This window comes from Ctenopharyngodon idella, chromosome 3 (genome assembly GCF_019924925.1).
Source record: "Ctenopharyngodon idella isolate HZGC_01 chromosome 3, HZGC01, whole genome shotgun sequence".
In the NCBI taxonomy this organism is placed as follows: domain Eukaryota; kingdom Metazoa; phylum Chordata; class Actinopteri; order Cypriniformes; family Xenocyprididae; genus Ctenopharyngodon; species Ctenopharyngodon idella.
This window is the reverse complement of record NC_067222.1, coordinates 30,211,548-30,234,086: the sequence shown is the minus strand read 5'-3', so window position 1 is coordinate 30,234,086 and position 22,539 is coordinate 30,211,548. Positions and strand designations below refer to the sequence as shown.

At 36.5% G+C, this 22,539-nt stretch overlaps 2 protein-coding genes and 1 long non-coding RNA gene across 6 annotated transcripts in view; 2 read left to right on the top strand and 1 right to left on the bottom strand.

The window, feature by feature from the left end:
* LOC127508559 (uncharacterized) overlaps positions 1 to 1,988 on the top strand; it is a 111,583-nt gene extending 109,595 nt beyond the window's left edge. For 3 of the 4 annotated variants that reach the window (XM_051886636.1, XM_051886633.1, XM_051886634.1), the window contains one exon: positions 1,497 to 1,988. In XM_051886636.1, coding sequence (XP_051742596.1) covers positions 1,497 to 1,607 — 111 coding nt within the window. In that variant the 3' untranslated portion in view covers positions 1,608 to 1,988. Of the gene's footprint in view, positions 1 to 705; positions 1,027 to 1,104; positions 1,243 to 1,332 lie in introns of all 4 variants that reach the window. The other variant, XM_051886632.1, reaches the window with a different exon arrangement.
* The window catches only part of LOC127508566 (uncharacterized), a 144,343-nt gene that overhangs the window by 68,778 nt on the left and 53,026 nt on the right, over positions 1 to 22,539 (top strand). The gene's annotated exons all lie outside the window — the stretch shown is intronic.
* Positions 705 to 21,124, bottom strand: LOC127508576 (uncharacterized). The gene is made up of 3 exons (XR_007928839.1): positions 20,985 to 21,124; positions 983 to 1,178; positions 705 to 848 (listed from the first exon to the last, which is right to left on the bottom strand). It is a non-coding gene; the product is annotated as an uncharacterized LOC127508576 (long non-coding RNA).

The window sequence follows — 22,539 nt, the reverse complement described above, 5'->3', positions numbered from 1 at the left end:
GCTGTTCCTAAGCAGTACAACCCAAAAGTTAGCTTGTGTAAAGCACACTTTACTTGAGTAATTGGCAGCTACACACCTAAATAAATTAGAAATATAAGCTTCAGTATGTTTTTTAAACTGTATTTTATGTCACTTCAGAACATAAAGTTGTTACAGTGAAGAAGACCAATTAAATTATTATAACTGTATCTGAAAGGTAAGGAAGTTACAAAATAAAAACTTAACACTGTGAAACGTTCTGCTTGAGTCGTGCTTGCAAAGTTGGTTCTGGTCCATCTGCTTGATCATCCAAATTTTCAGAATTTTACTCGGGCTCAAACTGATACGTTAATACTGACGACATTATTAACTGTGTGTTTACAATTGTATAGAAGCCTTGCGATTATATCAAGGGGCATTACATTTCCGACACATGCTTGAGGTGTTTAGTCAATCACAACACACTGGGTCAGCTGGCCAATCAGATCACTCTGGGCTTTTCAGAAGGTGAGGCTTTGTAGAAATCAGTGTGTTTCAGATAGAATAGAGGTACTGCAATAATGTACAGTATGTGAAAAATGTGTTTTGAGTATTAAAGCATGTTGACCTATTTTATTACACCCAATAAACAAAATAATGAACTTTTAAAATAGCAGCATATGACCTTTTTAATGCTCAGGCTCTGTAACCATATAAATGAATTCATGTATGCGTTTTGTTTTCTAGTGCACTTGCAGCAGCCCAGCATTCCCCGCATTGCTCCTGATGGACAGTTTGATGTTGGGCCTCAGGGGCCAGTGATCACCAGGGGTCACAGTTTCACTATCATCTGTTCCACTGAATCTCAGTATACTGGAGGCTCCTTCTATCTGTTTAGAGAAGCAAATATCACCAAGAGTCAGTCAGCTGTCAACCTCTCTGCCTCCTTCTCCTTTCCTGAGGCAGATTATTCACATGAGGGAAACTACAGCTGTGTTTATGAAGTAATTTTGTCCTCACGCACCTTCTGTTCATCTGCTTCTGAACTGCTGGTCATCACTATCACAGGTATTGATGTATAAGACCTAAAAACTAGCTGGATTGCTGATAATGAAAGTTTAACTCAAAACCATGTGTCTGTCTCAGCCTCCCTGCTTCCTGTCATTGGTGCTGTGGTGTCAGCTGTGCTGCTCTTATTGTCTGTCCTCATAATCATCCTCCTGGTCAAGAGAAGACAAAAACAAAGGAATAAGGAAACTCATTTGAAGTGCTCTTTTAAAAAAGGTAATGTAGCATTTCATAAAAACTATTAGATGTCTTTATTAACAATTCCTTTAATAATTATGTCCCTTCATCTCTATGCAATGTCTCTAGGAGGTTCAGCTAATACGTATGCAGGTGGATCACAACATAACAAAAATGAAGATGATGAGGCTGATTATGGAAATATACAACTTGATGAAAACATGGATCATGATGATTCTGAACAGGACTATATTAATATAGACTCTGATCATTCTGAACAGGACTATGTCAAGGTGGACGCGGATGACTCTGAAGAGGTCTATGTCAATGTGAATGTTACAGAGAATAAAAGTGTGGTGTACAAATCTGATGATAACATTTATGAAAGATGTTGTGATGATTAGTGATTGAACCCAAAATACTATAATTAATGAGGCTCCAAACTGATGGTTTTAATGAAAAAAGACCTTTAGAGTGTGATGAACAGAGAGACAACAGATGACTACAATCTTGCAAAGCTTTTGTGCTAAATATGAGTGATGATAATACAGTGCATTCATTCTTCAGTGCATCACAGACTGCTGCACATGTTCCAACTGATATATTTTGTTTATTGTATCCAGTGATGCAAGTGATATCCCAGGGATATAAGACTGTCTCTTGATCACAATCTTGATTCAACAGGTGAAAGGAATGATTTAAAATGATTTGCCAAGGCTAAAAGTTTAATGTTGAAATATAAAGATTGTGATATACTGCTAAAGAAAGTGAATAAAACTGCTTTTTTAAAATCTTGTGTGTCTTGAAAGTAAGAGCTAGTTTAGTTTGTGAATCTACACTAAAAGAAACCATTTGTAAGATTATGGACACATTTTGAAAATAATAGAAAGTAAAAGTGGATAACTAATTTGTGAAAACTTTAATATATTTATAATAATAATAGCATAATACATATTTAATAATAATATTTTCCAGTTCCATTTATCTCATGGACACGCCCAAAACCAGGGAATCATGAATACTGCCAGCAGCAAACAGTGGAAATATCTCAGAAACTGAATTTACACCTGTTAACATCTGATTAACTGGATTTGCTGAGCCCAAGTTACCTTACATCTTGCATACAGATGCGAGTACCTCAGGCCTCAGTGTTGCACTTTACCAAGAGCAACAAGATCAGAAACGATGATGGGCCCAAGCCCGGTGGCACCGCCAACCCGGTGGCTTCAGGGCAACTGTGCACAGCAGGCAATAGGCATTTAAAACGAGTAAACATAAAAGGACTATGTCAAAGTAATTTGAATACACCACATTCACTGCAGCAGCTGGTGCCCATAAGATCACAAACCACAACAGCCACATCCATGAGATTGTTTAAATTTAGATGAATTTCATGTCATAGAATGTCATAGGTCAATTTCAAATGATTGCAGAATATCATCCTAATCTGCCATGTCTGTGTTTTTCTCAGACAACCTCTATAAAAAATCCAGAGCAAATTATATACTGTTATTTGTGCAAATTCAGCAGTGCTCTGAGAAATCTAATCCAGTCTAATGCGAATGTCTGTGATTGCTGGTGTTGTATTATCCTAACACTTCTCTTCATGTGTTTTTTGACCTCCCTGAGCTATCGTTTGTGCACCAATCTTATGCACCAAAAGCATGCTTTCATTTAATATCAATATGTGTGCTATACAATGAAAAAATAAAATTATAAAATTAATTAATAGAGCTAAATCACAGAACCTGCAAAGACGATTTTAATGTCAGTCTCAGGTAATAGTAAGGTACATGTCTAGATTTTTCTGCTCACTTATGCAAGTTTATTGTTAACAGCCACTTTTATAAAATCATGTGAAATGTACTTATATAGGGTTTTTAATAAATTTGAATTATATCAATAAATAATTAATTTAAAGACATCCATCATACATTATGTTTGCAAACACAGCACATGACCTTCTCTAACACCCATGTCTAGAAAACACACACTCTCCTCTATAAAAAATCAGATGTAAGAGATGTAAGTCTTGTATGAATCAATACATGAAAATCACAGGTGTCGGGTAATAATAATTGTAACTAAAACAACTTTTAGAAAACTAGTCCTGTCCAAATAGTGATATAGTACAATAGCTCAATTTCAAATGCGTGTGAAGTTATCATTTGCAGTTCAAAATTTTTATAAGTTCATCAATAAATGGGTAATCAGTAAAAGGGTTAAAGACCACTAATCAAGATTGTAATACACACATACGCGCACGCACACACACACACACACACACACACACACACACAGAGAGAGAGAGAGAGAGAGAGAGACTGAAGGAGGGAGAGGGGAGAGGAGAAGGGAGGGGGGTTTGGACAGAGAGAGAGTGAGTGAGTGAGTGAGTGAGTGAGTGTGTGTTTACCCATTTATTGATGAATTTATAAAAATATTGAACTACAAATGATAACTTCACACTCATTTGAAATTGAACCATGACATTATATCACTATTTGGACAGGACTACTTTTCAAATGTCATTAGAGTTACAATTATTATTACCAACACCTGTGATTTTATGTTCTGATTCATACAAGACTTAAATCTTTGTTTTGTTTTGTTTTGTTTTGTTTTGTTTTGTTTTTACAGAGGAGAGTGTGTGTTTTCTAGACATGGGTGTTATAGAAAATCATGTGCTGTGTTTACAAAGATCATGTACAACGCATGTCTTTAAATTAATTATTTATTGATATAATTCAAATTTATTAAAAATCCCTATTTAAGTAAATTTCACTTGATTTTATAAAAGTGGCTGTTTAAAATAAATTTGCATAAGTGAGCAGAAGAATTTAAATATGTACCTTACTATTACCTGAGACTGATTTTAAAATCGTCTTTGCAGGTTCTGTGATTTGGCTCTATTTATTAATTTTATTTTATTTTTTTCGTCGTATACCACACATATTGAAATTAGAGTTTTTGCCTATTGCTTGAACACTATAGACACATGCTTAGACCAAAGTGACAAAACTTGAAGCTTTTGCTACTATACCTTAAACACAGTGTAATAATACCTTAAACAAAAGCGCTGCTTTGCACTTCAGTTGCAATTCTGCAACACACTTGCATCTATTCAAAATACAACACGCATTGGTTAATTGAAAAGATGTTGACACACACCTGAAAACACTTACTTACAAAACTGAACACCAATCAGCCAGCTACAAAAAGGCCTCAGTTAAGCCATTTTGAGAACTTTGCAAGCATGGAGGCAGGGAGAGCAAGAGGCAGAGGAAGACATGGTCGAAGAAGCCACGCAAGGACCATTATTTCGGATGACATAAGAGCAACTTTGGTGGACCATGTCATAAACCATGGCCTGACTATGAGGGAAGCTGGACAGAGAGTCCATCCTAATCTAAGCCGTTTCACAGTTTCATCCATAATAAGGACATTCCGACTGGAAAACAGGTATGTCTTCAACTCTCTACTCTACTCAGACTGTATTTAGTGTATTTACAGTACTGTACCATATCACGTTACTGTATCACATGTATTGTATTCCAGGGTGGCTAATGCTCCTTTTCCAACAAAAGTGGTAGTTTTGTGAAACATACCGTGATAACGTGTTGAGATGGTTCAGTACTGTGTATGGTAAATACAGTAAATTTCAGTATACACAGTACTGTAAAAAAAGATAACGAGAACAATTTGTGGTTGCATTTTTCTACAGAATGGCTAGAAGACCTAGTGGGGGTGGACGCCAAAGCCTGTTCACCCAACAGCAGGAACTTGCCATAGTGAACCTAGTCAGAGCAAACAATGCAATCCGTCTCCACCAGCTACAGCAACAAATACTTGCAGATAGGCAAGTATTCAACAACATAAATTGAGTAAGCATTGCAACTATCAGACGCATCTTGGTAAAGCACAAAATGACCATGATGCAATTGTACAGGGTCCCATTTGAGAGGAACAGCATCAGGGTCAAAGAACTTCGACATGAATATGTACAGGTAAGTGTTTCAGTCCTTCACATTTACAATAAAGAATGGGTGCAGTCCAGTAACAGATGAATATGTACCACTGGATTAGTACCACACAGATACATTCAGAAAGCTACACAGGTACCTGTGTGGTGGGGTGGGTCGGTTCTGTATATGTAGTAGTGTAAGTGTGTGCTTTGAGTAAAGCCATCCACAATATGTATTTTTCTTGGACATGGATGGAGCTGCCCAGCCGCATGAATGTATTTACATTGACGAGGCTGGATTCAACCTTAGCAAAAACAGACGACAGGGACGTAATATAATTGGCCAAAGGGCAATTTTGCACGTCCCGGGGCAGCGCAGGGGAAATATCACATTGTGTGCTGCCATAAGCCTTCGAGGCCTACTGCACCATCATGCCAAACTGGGTCCCTATAATGAGCAACACATCATCACATTTCTAGAAGCACTTCATGATGCAGTTGGACAGGATGGACCAGAGCCCAGGTTTGTTGTTGTCTGGGATAATGTTAGTTTCCATCGGGCTGCTCTGGTCCAGAACTGGTTCACCAACCATGAGTTCTGTACTTGCCCCCTTACTCGCCATTTCTAAATCCTATAGAGGAATTTTTTTCCGCTTGGAGATGGCGCGTATATAACCGCCAACCACATGCCCGTATGCCTCTTCTGCAGGCAATGTAAGAGGCATGCGGAGACATTGAGGTAACGTCAATCCATGGATGGATTCGGCACACAAGGGGATATTTTTTCCCCGATGCTTAGCGAGAGAAGACATTGCTTGTGATGTTGATGATGTTGACAATTGTGTTTTTCTGTGTTTAAAGTAGTGTTTTTTATTTTTGATTTAACTGAATTTACTGTACTGTAAAATATACTATAATGTAATGATTTTGAAATCAGTATTTCATTTTTTTGGTTGTTGTGAAAACATGCCCTCTGTGGAACTGAATAAAAACATTGAAAACAAAAGACTGCAGTTTTTTATATAAAGTAGACTAGTGTGTTGCTGCTGATCTGAAAGTGTATTCATATGATGCAAGTGGGATTCATTTTGTCATCAGAGTGACATTTTGACAAAGGATTGTTAGGTTTTGATAGCAGAGTTTCAATTTCACATAGATGTGAATGGTTTATTTCCCAGTGTTGTGTCTTATTTGCTTGTGTGTAGAGTTTTGACACGATGAGCCAAATTTAGCAAAACGTATGTAAGCAATAGGCAAAAACTGTAAATCATGGGTCAAAGGACTTCGACAAGAATATATACAGGTAAGTGTTGCAGTCCCTTATATTTACAATACAGTATTTGTGTAATCCAGTACAGTAATAGCTGAATATGTACCATTGTATCAGTACCACATAGATACATGCAGAGAGGGACACAGGTACCTGTGTGTTGGGGTGGGGGTGTGTGGGGGGGTTCTGTATGTGTAGTACTGTAGTTGTGTGTTTTGAGTAATGCCAGCCATCCGTGCTATGTATTTTTTTGTTGCAGAAAATCTTGGACATGGATGGAGCTGCACAGCCTCATGAATTTATTTACATTGATGAGGCTGGTTTCAACCTCAGCAAAAGTAGACGACGGGGTCGTAATATAATTGGCCAAAGGGCAATTGTGCACATCCCGGGGCAGCGTAGGGGGAAACATCACAATGTGTGCCGCCATAAGCCTTCGAGAGCTACTACACCATCATGCCAAATTAGGTCCCTACAATACGCAACATATACTCACATTTCTCGATGCACTTCATGATGCAGTTGTACAGGACAGATCAGAGCAGCCCAGGTTTGTTGTTGTCTGGGATAAATGTTAGTTTCCACCGGGCTGCTCTGGTCCGGGACTGGTTCACCAAACATGATCAATTTGAAGTTGTATACTTGCCCCTTTACTCACCATTTATAAACCCTATCAAAGAATTTTTTCCGGTTGGAGATGGCGCGTATATGACCGCCAACCACATGCTCGCATGCCTCTTCTACAGGCAATGTAAGAGGCATGCGGAGACATTGAGGTAACGTCAATCCATGGATGGATTCGGCACACAAGGCATTATTTTCACCATTGCTTAGCAGGAGAAAATATCACTTGTGACATTGATGAGATCCTGTGGCCAGACCCAAACAGATGACAGGATCTGTAATCCCACCCACGCACAATTGGCCTGTTTTTCTGTATTTACAGTAGTGTATTTTTGCGTTACTGCATTTACTGTACTGTACTGTACTGTAAAGTATAGTACTGTGATGTGCAGTATTGGGTTAATGTCATTTGTAACCTTTCAGTACTTTCATTTTTGGTTGTTGTGAAAACCTTTGTTGGAAAAAAAAAAAAACAGAACAAAAACTGTAAGTGTTGCATTGAGCTTCACAGAATGCTAACTGATGAACTGAATAAAAACAGTGAAAATTAAAGACTGCAGTGTTTTATATAAAGTAGACTAGTGTGTTGCTGCTAATCTGAAAGTGTATTCATATGATGCAAGTGTGTATCATTTTGTCATCAGAGTGACATTTTGACAAAGTATTGTTAGGTTTTGATAGCAGAGTTTCAATTCGACATAGATGTGAATGGTTTATTTCCCAGTGTTTTGTCTTGTGTGCTTGTGTGTAAAGTTTTGACACAATGAGCCAAAGTTTTGCAAAAAGTGTTCAAGCAATAGGCAAAAACTGTAAATGAAAGCATGCTTTTGGAGCATAAGACTTTTGCACAAATGATAGTTCAGGGAGGTCAAAAAACACATGAAGAGAAGTGTTAGGATAATACAACACCAGCAATCACAGACATTCGCATTAGACTGGATTAGATTTCTCAGAGCACTGTTGAATTTGAGCAAATAACAGTATGTAATTTGCTCTGGAATTTTTATAGAGGTTGTCTGAGAAAAACACAGACATGGCAGATTAGGATGATATTCTGCAATCATTTGAAATTAACCTATGACATTCTATGACATGAAATTCGTGTAAATTTAAATGATCTCATGGATGTGGCTGTTGTGGTTTGTGATCATATGGGCACCAGCTGCTGCAGTAAATGTGGTGTATTCCAATAACTTTGACATAGTCCTTTTATGTTTACCCGTTTTAAATGCCTATTGCCCGCTGTGCACAGTTACCCTGAAGCCAGAGGGTTGGCGGTGATTGCTGGTGTTGTATTATCCTAACACTTCTCTTCATGTGTTTTTTGACCTCCCTGAACTATCATTTGTGCAAAAGTCTTATGCACCCAAAAATGAAAATGTTGTCATCATTTACTCACCCTCTTGTTTTTCCAAACCTGTACGAGTTTCTTCTGTTGAACACGAAAGAAGATATTTTAAAGAATGTTGGTTATCAAACAGTTGATGGTAGCCATTGACTTTCATAGTAAGAAAATATAAATACTATGCAAGTCAATGGCTACAGTCAACTGTCTGGTTACCAACGTTCTTCAAAATATATTCTTTTGTGTTCAACAGAAGAAACTCATACAGGTTTAGAACAACATGAGGGATGACAACATTTTCATTTTTGAAATGAGAGCCAAGGTGTCAACTTTTTGAAAACAATGATTAGGGTAAATTGTACTTATTTTGTCTTCTGTGAGACATGCAGGTATCTTCTGTAGCTTCTGAAGGGCAGTATTAATTGAAAAAATATGACATGCCCCTGATAATACTGTTAGAGTTGTATAATATGTGTCTGATTGACTATAATCACTCTCCTGAATTTGCAGTGTCTTTAGCAAGTATATTCATTAATGTTTTTGGTTTTAATTGACAGTTTTAATGGTTTCAATTTTATTCACTTTGTTTATTCAGTTTAATGTTTTGCTTAAAGTGTCCGATATTTTTGCAAAATATTTAAAACCGTTTTCTCAATGTAAATGATCAGTGGAAGGTTGCAGTCCTGCTGTTTGTTGAAACTCTTTGCAGTCCTGTTAAATGTTGCAGTCCTGCATTTACTGAAAAATAAAACTGAGTTTTGTTGATGCCTTGCTGTGTTTGTGGCTTTATTGACATACTTTTGATAAGCTAATATGACGCATTGCCAGTAGCATTTAAAATACATTAAATGTACAGTAATTTACAGAGGTTTATTTAGAAATGAGTGTCCGTTTACAGAGATTTAACTGCTCGTACCCAGGAAATTGTGGAGATTTACATCGCGTGCGCAAGAAGATACAGGGATTTACCGGTGAGTGAGTGAACATTTCCGTCTGTGTACGGGGGTTTATCGCGTTGGGGAATGGACTGAGAAACGTCCGCACACGAAGTGGTCCGTTTCTGTCCTTGTCAAGAAACCAGGCACACCAGACCACATGTTTGGAAACTGCCAGAATCGTGCCACTTACGGGTTTGTGCGCGGACGTTTGCAGTCCGGAAACGTGCCTTTTCATGCAGTGCCAACGCTCTCAGCGGCCCGGGCAAGCATAGCCGTCATCTCTGGGTCTGACTCGGACAAAGCTATCACACCCGAAGGGGACAACGCAGCTAAATCGTTATCCCCAGATAGAGTTGGCTCACCCTCCGATGCAGCAATCAACTTCTGGTCATCAAGGGGAGCCCCTAAGGATATGACTAGTGCACACCTTTGAGATGGCCCAGCCCGTTCCTCAAGCAGCTCGACTGGCTGCGGAGCGCAGGAGGAGTGATGGGGCCTAGGTTGGTTCCCCAAAGGAGCAGCCCTTACTGTAACCCTCAGGTCACCCAAGCTACTCCCGAAGTAGAACCTCTTGGAGGGTTAGATCGAGGCAAAGGCAAGGGGCCTCCAATACTTTTGAGGTATTAGAGTCTAGACCACAACTCCGAGATTGTCATCTTCCAGCAGTGAGTACATGACTCATCCATGAAAGCTAACATTGCTTGCTTAGTCCCTAGACACGTAAGGCAGCGATCGTGACCATCACCTGTCACCAGGAAACAACCGCATGCAGAAACACACGGGCAGAATGTCATCTTTATAAAGATGCAAAATCACACCCGTGTGAGCTCTTTTAGAGAACTGCTCTCTTTCTTAGTGCTGCTCTTTCTTAGTACTGAAGCTTGACCACATTACTGTGCTGTTTCGCCAACACTAAACCAGGAAAGAGAGTCTTCTTCTCTGAAGATTAGCTCATTTTAGAAAAAGAAAAACACTCTTGTAGAAGTCTGCTTTTTAGAATGAAACAAATGCTCGGCTCTGAAGTGAAAAGCTGAAGTATGCGATGCACCTGCTGCTCAATTTTTTTTTTTTTTTTTTTTTTTTAAATTGAAAGAGTGAAAGGTGACATAACATAAGAAGCCAATAGGCAGAAGAGAAGAAACAAACAAAGCAAAAAAAGACAACAGAACAAAGATACAGAGATACATAAAGAAATAAAAATACACACCTATACATATATAAATGTTATCTATTATGTACTAAATTTCAAAGGTTATTCCACAGCTTTCCAGTAAATATAGGAAAGGTGTATATTTAGAACAGAAAGTATATATATAATACACATACATATATGTGTGTGTGTGTGTGTGTATTATATATATATATATATATATATATATATATATATATATATATTCAAACCTTTGACCGGCATATCAGTAGCCAATAAAGAAATCCGATCAAAAACGGACCAATGAAAACCCTGATATTTTACCAGCGGCGCGTTCTCATTCTTAGGGATGGGCGATACCAATTATTTTGTTTTCGATACAATACCGATACTTTCAAGGCCAATATCGCCAATATCGATACCGATATGATACCTCTAATATGAATTTATAGATTTGAACATTTATTCAATTATTGAATTACTAAGAGTAAAATGGGTTATGATACCCACTTAACATTATATTTGAAAGGCATTTAACATTCAATATGCCTTAATTGCAGTTTATTATATTATATTTTTGTTTACACATGGTTAAAATGTTCACTTGGTAAACCATACAAAATCTACAAATGAGCCTACTATATGCCTAGCTGAAATATGGTCACTGTAGTAATGGTTCATTTTCATAAGCTGCCAGTGACAGGCTGCTGCACCCCTAAAATGAAACATTTGTATTCTGACAAAACATCCAACATGAACTTTTAACGTTCGATTTAAATAAATGTAATTGTACAAACTATGTAGGCTATTATTTAATTTTGTTTATTGTGAAATAACTAATAATAATAATAATAATAATAATATTATATTTTTCTGTCTTCTGTTAAGCATTGTTCTGGGCTGCGTTTCCCAAAAGCATCAATGGTTTCTTACGATACTAAACGCAGCCCTGTTTGAATGTAGTGTCGGCAGTGAGCGAACGCTGTGATTGATTGGTTCTGACTTGCAGCATTTGCGTGTTCAGATGAGCAGGAAAACACTTCTTCTATAAATTATTTGTACAATTCAATGCATATTGTATGCATGAAATTTATTGTTAAATAAACAAAATAACTGATTAAAAAAAAAAAAAAAAAACACACACACCTTAGTATCGATATTTTAATTTGAGTATCGATGCTTTCAATACTCAACGTCAGTATCGATATATCGATACTTCATATCGATCTGCCCATCCCTACTCATTCTCTCATCTCCCCGAGAGCGAGTTTGACACACACCCGCCTCCTCCTGTCACTCACACGTTTCAGTGACACAGCCTGAATGTCAGCGCGAGATTGCAGGTATTGCACATAATTTTAATCATACCCGCAGGTTTCTATGGCGTATTTTAATTACAAATGTCGAGAGCGCATTATTGTAACGCGCAGAAAACGACGCGAGCTCTCAAATATACAAGTGAACTGCCTCTCCTCTCACTCAGATATTGAGTGCGCGCTGTCAGACTGTGTAGTGTGCAATCGTGAATCTCTCCGTGCTCTTAAATTAAACGTTGTCAACAGTTATCAATCAGAATAGACATCCATGCCTGACCAATGAAAATGCTACAGGAAATCTTATTGGCTATAAGTTAAATGCACTAGAAAGTCTTTCAACAATCAAAGGTGGATCTTTAATTTCTTTACAATGTAAATATGTTTTAGAATGGGGCATTTGTATGATTTGTACATAAAAATAACCTAGTCTTTCTGCATCACTATATTGTACAGACATTACAGGTCAAACCCCTCTGATGTTCTTTTTATAATAAACAACATATTATATGGCTCTTAAAGGGTTAGTTCACCCAAAAATGAAATTTCTGTCATTAATTACTCACCCTCGTGTCATTCCACACCCGTAAGACCTTCGTTCATCTTCAGAACACAAATTAAGATATTTTTGATGAAATCTGAGAGCTTTCTGACCCCAGACTGCAATGTAATTGCAACTTTCAAGGCCCAGAAAGATAGTAAAGACATCGTTAAAATAGCCCATGTGACTACAGTGGTTCAACCTTAATGTTATAAAGTGACGAGAATACTTTTTGTGTGCAAAAAACAAAAATAACAACTTTATTCAACAATTTCCCCTCTCTGCGTCACTCTCTGATGCCGTTCATGTGAGCACCACGACACATGCGTGTGATGCGGACGCAGAATCTGGCCAATAATGAGCCGACGTTCTGACGTAGAACCTGGAAGTGCTGCACTGTGTTTACTACGTCAACAGTGTCAGAGACTGACATGGAAGAGAAGAAATTGTTGAATAAAGTCGTTATTTATTTTATTTTTTTGCACACAAAAAGTATTCTTGTCGCTCCATAACGTTAAGGTTGAACCACTGCAGTCACATGGACTGTTTTAACGATGTCTTTAGTACCTTTCTGGACCGTGAATGTGATAATAATGTTGCTGTCTATGGAGGGTCAGAAAGCTCTCGGATTTCATCAAAAATATCTTAATTTGTGTTCTGAAGATGAACGAAGGTCTTAGGAGTTTGAAACAACATGAGGGTAAGTAATTAATGACAGAATTTTCATTTTTCGGTGAACTAACCCTTTAAGATACACAGCATATAAAAATTTAGTTTTGTCATATTTTGAATACCTCAACTGAATTTAGGTAATTTTTTTTTTCTTATTTTATTACCGACTGTTTACTTGTATTTTTTGTAAATTTAATTCTGTTTGAAATCAAGCTTTCTTGTGCTGTTTTCCCCATGGTATTTAAAATGATACTGAATATTGATCATTTTCAAGGTATTGTATTGAAGTTAGAAATTCCAGTATTGTGACCACTAATTCATGCACTTCGTCAATAAGGTGAAATTGCTTTGTTTAAAGTAGCTATTTTCTACTCAGATCTATTTGATTTAATATTTTTTGATAATTTATTAAATATCGCCGGCTAAAAAGTAATTTGTAATTTTAATACTTTAAGTAGTTTGAGAAAAGTCATTTGTAGCCTACTTTTACTTGAGTACTTTTTTGACACCAGTACTTTTACTTGTAATTGAGTATTATTTCAGCAGTGTAACAGTACTTGTACTTAAGTACAATTTTTCAGTACTCTTTCCACCACTGATATAGGGTTGACTTACCGGATCCGATCGCGTTGCAAAGATGATGCAGTGTTGAAAACATTTTTGAAAAACATCGTCTGATGAAGAGTAATTAGAAGGTGAAGTGAAATTACTTAGAGTTAACGAAATCTATCATGAGCTTTGTTTGGAGCGGATATCATAACAGTTCATTCATAAAAACGTAGATCTTTTACCTTCGTGCTGTGTGTGGAAATACAACCCGGAAGACGGAACGCAAGGAGCGGCCCATGAGGTCTATCATAGCTTTGCTGTTTAGGCATGCAATCATTAAAATCATCGGGTTAAAATGCTTGGAAGAGACAGGAAGCGCGAGGAGCGACGGATCAATAGGCCAGTTTGCGAATCGAGGAAAAAGAGAGCTGGGATTTTGTTTGTCTTTCGTGGAAATTGGAAGCTCGATGCGGCAAATCACTTGACTGGATGAAAGCGGCTAAGCTGGGGTGCGCGGACGCCTAGCCGAGGGCGGGAGGAGCGGGTTTTAATGGCTGCGCCTGAACAAATTTGCAGGAGGACGCCGAGGATGACATGCTCAAATTCTCTGGTTATGTGCGGAAGGGGAACCAGAGGTAAAGGATCCTGGTGTAACTTAAAAAAAAAAAAAAAACGGAAGAGTATTCTGCGGAACACTCTTCGTTGGAGGTAAAACGCTGCTAGAGCTCGTCGACAGGGTGGGGCCAAATGCCGGAAGAATTGTCGCTGGGATGATGCAGTGACTGCTGCTTATATACGCTTGTAATGATGATTGACAGGCCTGAATGTCTAGGCTCCTCCCGAACCTACATTTGGAACTACATTAGTTGGGAGAGATTTTCTTTTCCCTTAAGAATATCAAACAATCGGTATTGGCAGATATCATTCTGAATAATTGGCTATCAGTATCAGCAGAGAAATTTAGAATCTCTACTTGTAATTATATTCTCACAGAACTAATGTCTCTGTGACTCTTCCTCAGGCATGAAGGACAGCAGAGATTCACATCACAGACCAGCAGCACTCTTGCTCCTGTTACATTACTTAAGTAGAGAAGGAGAAAGCTTCTTTTTCATTGTAGCTACTTTGTATCCTGCAGTTAATATGCAGATGTGTTCCATAGAGACCAAAATGTAGAGAATGCTAATGACTATGAGATGGATATAGATGATGGAGATCATGAAGATGTGAACTCTGACTCTGACTTTATTTCAAATAAAATATAGTTTAAACAAAAAGCTTAACATCTCCTTGTACTCTGTATAATGATGATTTAAATTTCATCTGTCCTTGTTCAAAAGTATACTTCCTCAAATATGCTTCACAGTTTTTTTTTTTAGCTTGTTAACTTGTTCTTCTGAGAACAACAGAGCTGTTCTCTGAATGAATACTGCTAATTTAGTATGATTTCAAATGCTCAACTTCATATCAATTTTTAAGTATTGTATAAGAGCATATTCATGGTTTAAAGTTAAACAGTTTCACATTTGTTGCAGAGATCATTCAAGGGGTTTCACATGCAGTAGTGTAATTTCCCTTTATGTTACAGATTTTAAAGAAACGTACACAGCAACACATTGTGTGGGCATTAGCTTTATTGTATTTCCTTAATGAAGAAACATGTTTTACCACCATAATCGTTACAGCATCTAGCAAATCAGACCAGGGGTGCCCAACACGTTCCCAAAGAGATACCGTCCTGCAGACGTCACTTCCAGCCCTGCTCCAGCACACCTGCCTGTTATTTTCACGTAAGCCTGAATGCCTCGAATAGCAGGGTTGGTTTGTATATGTATTCATGTTAGTAACTTCATGTAAAGCGTCCTTGGGTTCTTGAAAGGCGCTAAATAAATAAAACATATTATTATTATTATTATTATTATTATTATTATTATTATTATTACACCTGAAACAATTCCTGACCCCCAGGTAAAAACTGTGAAGGTCTCACCAATATTATGAATAAATAAATAAAATAAAAACAAAAACATTATTTGTTTTATCCATATGCTCAAAAAACGATGTGGTATGTGGTATGTCTTTATAGGCACAGTCTTGATAGGCAGATGATTCTTAACATACACAAAGTGTTAGTTCAGTTCTTATTAAAGCACTGTCAACTCTTCTCGTGAGACAGGAAGTAACATCTTCAATTCATAGGCACTTTGAAACAACGCAAGGACTGCAATGCCAAGACCTTATCTTCACATTTTTATATTGGGTAAATGTTCAATTCTTGCACTTTTTTTTATAGATTAAAATATCGTATTGATATTCCACTTTATTTTACAGTATGTGTACTAACAGTGTATCTACCCAAGAAAGTACTGGTAATATAAGGTAACTACATGGGTTAAAGTTAGGTTTAGGGTTAGGTTTAGAATTAGTACCTAGTTATAACCCAGTTATTGTAATTACTATAATATCTATCTATCTATCTATCTATCTATCTATCTATCTATATCACGATCCGATTCCAAAACGATTCTTGATCTACTTTTTTTTTTTTCTTATAAAGGATTTTAAGGTTTGTAAGTTGGTAAACTAATTAATTAGTATTTACATATCCTTACATAAGTAATTATAAGTAGGCCTACTTTTTAAAATAATTACAAATTGAAAAAAATTAAACAAACAAATTAAAACAATTGTATGTTAAGAATTTTAAACTAGGCCTAATATAACTTCAAAACATACAAGCAAGTAGCAAATAATAAAGAGGAGCAACGAAACAAATTACAAGCAATAAACAAAGAGTGCTTTCAGAATTTAAGATTATCTGAACGTTTTCCTTCTCATGTTTACTGTCGTTTGATTGTTACCAGACAGCGGGAGATCTAATACGTTGCATTCACGCACGGATCTCTTTTGAAATATAATAAGTAATGTGGTTTGTCCTGTCCTTTTAATCCCTTAAGACAAAACTGGCTGTGTTTACATTAATTTGCAAAAAACATTTTGAGACGCAAGTAGCCTACATTAAACCACTTACACGGAGTCGCGCACAGCCGCATGCGCGAGCACTCTTCACAAACAACGCGTCAGTATTTAAAAATTGAAAGCAGCCTTCTGTACGTGAGTTTCATATTTTAAATATATAAGTCCACTGCATTCCAAACGACATGCCTTCATAGAGCAATTGTAAGGAAAATACCGACGGTCGAGACCGCGCACAGCAACATCAAACAAAGCGCGCGTCTCTCACAGCTCATCCTGCGCAGTGAAGCCCGCGAGTGTCGTTGTCATTCGCTTCAAGCTTTCCGAACTTTATAAAAGATTATTTTACGGAAGGTTCGAGTGGTGTATGTGTGTGAAGTGCTTAACTGTTTCATTTTTTAATAATTATATGCCAAAGTCATGACCAATACTATTTACCTTGCTATACAGACATATTTTAAAAATTCATAAAAATATAACATTTCTGCAAACTCCACCAGATTCTTGTTACACATCTCCCCAAACAACACTGTGGTGATGTTCATGTTGCTTAACTGTTTGTAGAATGAGAAGATTGTCTGTGTTATTCATTGACAGATGTACAGTTACTTTTCCAAGTTGTTATTTGGTATAGGTTATTTGGAGTTCAACCTATTCAAAGTAAACAATTCCTTTGTTTTTTGGTATGTTGACATTTTTATATGTATACTTTATGGATATTGTTTTATCTGAGACCTGCTCGATAAATTCGCATTGAAAAAGAAAGAAAGTTCATCTGAAATTAGGATTTGTTGAATTGTTGAGAAATTCTACCAGTCAGCATAATGAGCCATAATAAACAAATGAATACCACTACTAATAATAATAACTTTTTGTCAGTGGTGATCATTCTGGACAATGACGATAAGATTAATGATAAACAATCAAAATGTACAATTATATGGACGTTTTATAGTACATCACAACCAACAAGTTGTCTCTGGAATACCAGATAAATGATGATATTGGAAATGGCTTTATATCTAAATATTTGTAAACAATCAGCTGTAAGTCATCACAAGACTATATGGGACAAGTTCATGTTGCGTGTCAAGACAGAGGAACAGCACACACAAGGCAGAAACAAGATGAGAATTACCTAAGTCTTTACTAAGGCAAAAAAACAAAAAAACAATGTCAAATACACAATCAGTATCCAAACCTCATGGCCAAAAGTATATAAAAGTCTATAGGTTAGTCTATATGTTTATATAGAGGAGTAGGAATATTGGTCATGACTTTGGCATACACTACCGGTCAAAAGCTTTTGAACGGTAAGATTTTGTGATGTTTTTAAAATAAGTTTCTTCTGCTCACCAAGGCTTCATTTATTTGATCCAAAATACAGCAAAAACAGTAATATTGTGAAATATTTTTACAATTCAAAATAACTTTTCTATTTGAATATATTTTAAAATGCAATTTATTTCTGTGATGTCAAAGCTGAATTTTCAGCATCATTACTCCAGTCTTCAGTGTCACATGATCCTTCAGGAATCACTCTAATATGAAGATTTGCTGCTCAAGAAACATTTATTATTATTATCAATGTTGAAAACAGTTGTGTACAATTTTTTTTTCAGGATTATTTGATGAATAGAAAGTTCAAAAGAACAGCATTTATCTGAAATATAAAGCTTTTGTAACATTATAATGTCTATACTGTCGCTTTTGATCCATTTAATCCATCCTAGCTGAATAAAATTAATTTCTTTAATTTCTTTACAAAAAAAAACCTCTTACTGACCCAAAACTTTTGAATGGTGGTTATGTTACAACAGCATTCTATTTCAGATAAATGCTGTTCTTTTGAACTTTCTATTCATCAAATTATCCTGAAAAAAAAAATTGTACACAACTGTTTTCAACATTGATAATAATAATAAATGTTTCTTGAGCATCACATCATTATATTAGAATGACTTCTGAAGGATCATGTGACACTGAAGACTGGAGTAATGATGCTGAAAATTCAGCTTTGCCATCATAGGAATGGATTACATTTTAAAATACATTCAAATAGAAAATAGTTATTTTAAATTGTAAAAATATTTCAAAATATTACTGTTTTTGCTGTATTTTGGATCAAATAAATGAAGCCTGGTGAGCAGAAGAGACTTATTTTAAAAACAATAAAAAAATCTTACCGTTCAAAAACTTTTGACTGGTAGGGTATAATTATTTAAGAATGAAACAGTTAAACAACAATAAAATCACCACAGTGGTACTTGGGGACAAGTAGCATTCTCCGAAGCACAGATGGTGTGTCCACAGTGTAAAAACCTATAACATCCAATCAAACCTACCTCATCTTTTGCGGTCAAAACTGACTGCATGGTCCGTGTACGTTTTGATAGTTTGTTTTCCGATTTAAAAATAAGCAGAAACAAGAAAACGGTGCCTTTATTGTTTTTTGTTTTGTTTTGTTTTGTTTTGTTTTTTAAAAAACGAAAAAACAAGATTTCGGCTTGATTTTTTTCGTCTTTTGTTCACGGGTAAAAAACGGATAAATTACTTCAACATTTGTTTTCCACATGTGTGCGGTCATGAGACGCCCCTTTCCGCCGATTGGTCAACCGAATCTGAGCCTGTGACGTCATCAGTCGTCGCTCAGGTCTGTTCAACAAAATAATCAGTGTTGCCAGACGTACGATAATTTTGACCTCTGTACGATGTACGATCAATAATGAAAAAAATCCCATAATGTACGATAATTTCAGAATTTTGTGACACTTCAAATGATGGTCGTTGTAATCACAGGGCTTATACCATTGATCTAGCTGTGGATCCTACATCAACGTCCATCTCATCTCACGTTACGTTTTCTCGGCCAATCATCATGGAGAACAACTCTCTCTCTCTCTCTCTCTCACGAGCACAAGTTAATGTTCCTGCCGCGGCGCTAAGTTAGGTCAGTTGTTTCCCACTAAGGTAGGCCTACGCCTAGTTTTCCAACCTGGCAACACTGAAAATAATAGTCCTCTGGCTCTGCTGCTATAGCAGTAGGCCTACTGCTTCTTAAACTGTACAGGGCATGTTCTAGATTGGGCTTTCTTCTGTGCAACTTAAATATTTCCCAGAAATATTTATATCAGAAATGTTAATCTGCACCCAGCCTGTTTTATTTAGCTGTGCGCAGTTGTGTGGTGAAGCTGCGCTATAGACAGCGCCGAGCGGGTGTGAAGCACAGACCAATGTTCAGTCAAGTGTAAATACGCAGCAGTCATAACTTTTCTTTTAGACAGTATATGCTCAGTTTTGGACAAGGGGTGGTCATTGCAAATACTGTACTGCAAATCGGATGATGACGAATTTAAATGTTACTGTAACTGTATAACCACGCGAGTGAGACAGCGAGATGACTGACAGGATGATAGCGGAGGCAAACACACAAGATAACTTTTGTTAATAAAAAAGTATTTCTTTGTTTAATATAAGTGAGTTTGTCTTGTTTTATTGTTGTTGTTGTTGTTTTCAATCAAATAATAGTAAACAACAAACTGAACATTCATTTTATTTTTAGAATAAAATTTTATACCCGCATTTGTTATAATGCGGGTATTTTATGTCATCCGTCATATTCATTTTATTAATAAAAGTTTGATATACGCGATTTTTAATTTTCATTAAAAATAATAATGAACCAAAATCTAAGCATTCGTTTGAATGTAATTATGGGGGAAATCCACAGGGTATGTAATCTTTTTAACTGGGTCAATTTTATAAATTTATAAATTATAAATAAGTTCTTTTATAAATTCACTGTGTTTTGTGAGTGTTTGCTATGTTTGCTTGTTCTGAATGATTTTGTTAGCGTGATCCACGGCTAACGTGGCTAAAGCTACACACTGTTGGAGAGACTCAATAAGAATGGAGATGCGTTTATGAATTATACAGACTACACGCATTTTGGGGTTAAAAATGAAAATGACGAAATGGCTCTGGTCTCCGTGAATACAGTAAGGAACAATGGTAACTTTAGCCACATTTAACAGTACATTAGCAACATGCTAACTAAACACATTCATGAAGACAATTTTCAAACATCACGAAATAAATATATATGAAATTGGATCAGTTGGTATCGATCCATCTTTGAGAATCAATTTCTGTGCAAATCCTGTGTTTTACTGACGATCGTGTGAAGCATTCTAGTGTTAATGACTTACACATACTGGTATATGAATTTATCTGGCCACATTCCCTTCATAAATAAAATTACACCACTGCGTACTTAGTGGTTCAGATGCCAGGAGTTTATGGAGACTCATATGTTTACTATTATAGCCGTTAACAAATCAGTGATAATGTTTACATAGCTGAGACATATCAATATCACGAGCTCAGGGACGGTCGTTCTTGAGTGCTGCTGTCCTGCAGAGTTTTGCTCTGACACAACTCACCTTCCTTCACGTAGCTTTAGTAATCCTGAACACATTCAAGTGTGTTTGATCAGGGTTGTAGCTAAACTGCGGGATAGCTGCTGCACTCCAGGACCAGTGTTACTCGTCGCTTGCAAGAAAAATGGCGGCGCCGTGAGTGGAAATATACAGATTCAGGGGGCGGTGTTTTTATAATAAGATCCCCTTTCTACGTCACAAGGGGAGCAAAACGGCTCGATTTGTCTCATGCTTGCAGAGAAAGGTTTACCAAAACAAAGTTACTGGGTTGTCCTTTTTCACATTTTCTGTGCTTTTAGATGCACCAGAGACCCGATTATAGCACTTAAACATGGGAAAAGTCAGATTTTCATGATATGAACCCTTTAAAGATTTAGAGTAGGCCTAAATTCAAATTCTTCCTGAAAAACAGAAAACAATGGCTTTGTTTTAAGGCACTTACAGTTATGAATATAAAATTTCCCAAAATGAAAATATTGTTCAGTAGAAATTGAATGTGTACATCTTCCATTATTATACCAAAAGCTGTCATTTATAGAAAATGAAGAAATCAAATTAGTTGTAATTTTACGCCACTAGTATATGTCAGACCAAAACTCTCTAGACAGTCAAAAAACAAATGTATTGTTGTTTCAATTTCAGAATCACAGAAAGTAATACTATTGTGATCAATATTAAATCTATATCTAGAAGTTCTAAGGATGGGTAAATATCATTAAAATGTTTAAAGTGTACTTCCTTAGCTTTGGGAGTATAGGAAAGGAAAGATAAAAAGTTCTTAATTTATTAATGTCTTGTTGTAAACAAATATAATGTGACTTGAACTGTACATATATTTAAAGTTCCTCTCAAATTACTTTTGGTGCAATAAACAATCCTAATTAGTTTAGTAGTTTAAAAAGGGGGTGGGGGGGGGGGGGAATCATAAATCAAATCAAATGTGACCAGCCAACACTACAGTATTATGCTGCCGTATACACAAAACCGTATTGTCGCAAATTTTTCGTCAGCCACATTGGTGAATGATGTCACGCAGGTGGTGGAGCAATAACTTCTTTGAATGAATCTATTTAAGATCGAATTTATGCTAGATTTTTTGGTATAAATTATGGGTATTGCATCTGAGGACTAATTCTCATTTTTCTCAGTTATTTCGTTCAAATATGTTAATAACGATGGAACTTTAGTTGGCTAACGATGCTTTTGAGAAATGCACCCACGTTTGTTATGACATCACACATCACCTTTTCTGGAGTTGCAACATTTAGAGTTCTGCAGAGATCACAGAACATATTCATAGATGCCTCATTATACATAAGCCGTCCGCCATATTGAAACGGTCAAAGCTGAGAGAAGGTTGACTGTGTATCTGCAACCGTATAGTTACACATGTATATCTGTCTGAAATAGATTCAGCAGATGATTTTCATAGGATTTAGTTTATCATTAATGTTAGATAAGATGACAGTGTTCATTAAAAAGTTACCATAGTTTAAAAACCTGTAATATTGAGTTAATGCATATAAAAACAAACCAACACATTCTCACCTGTTATCCC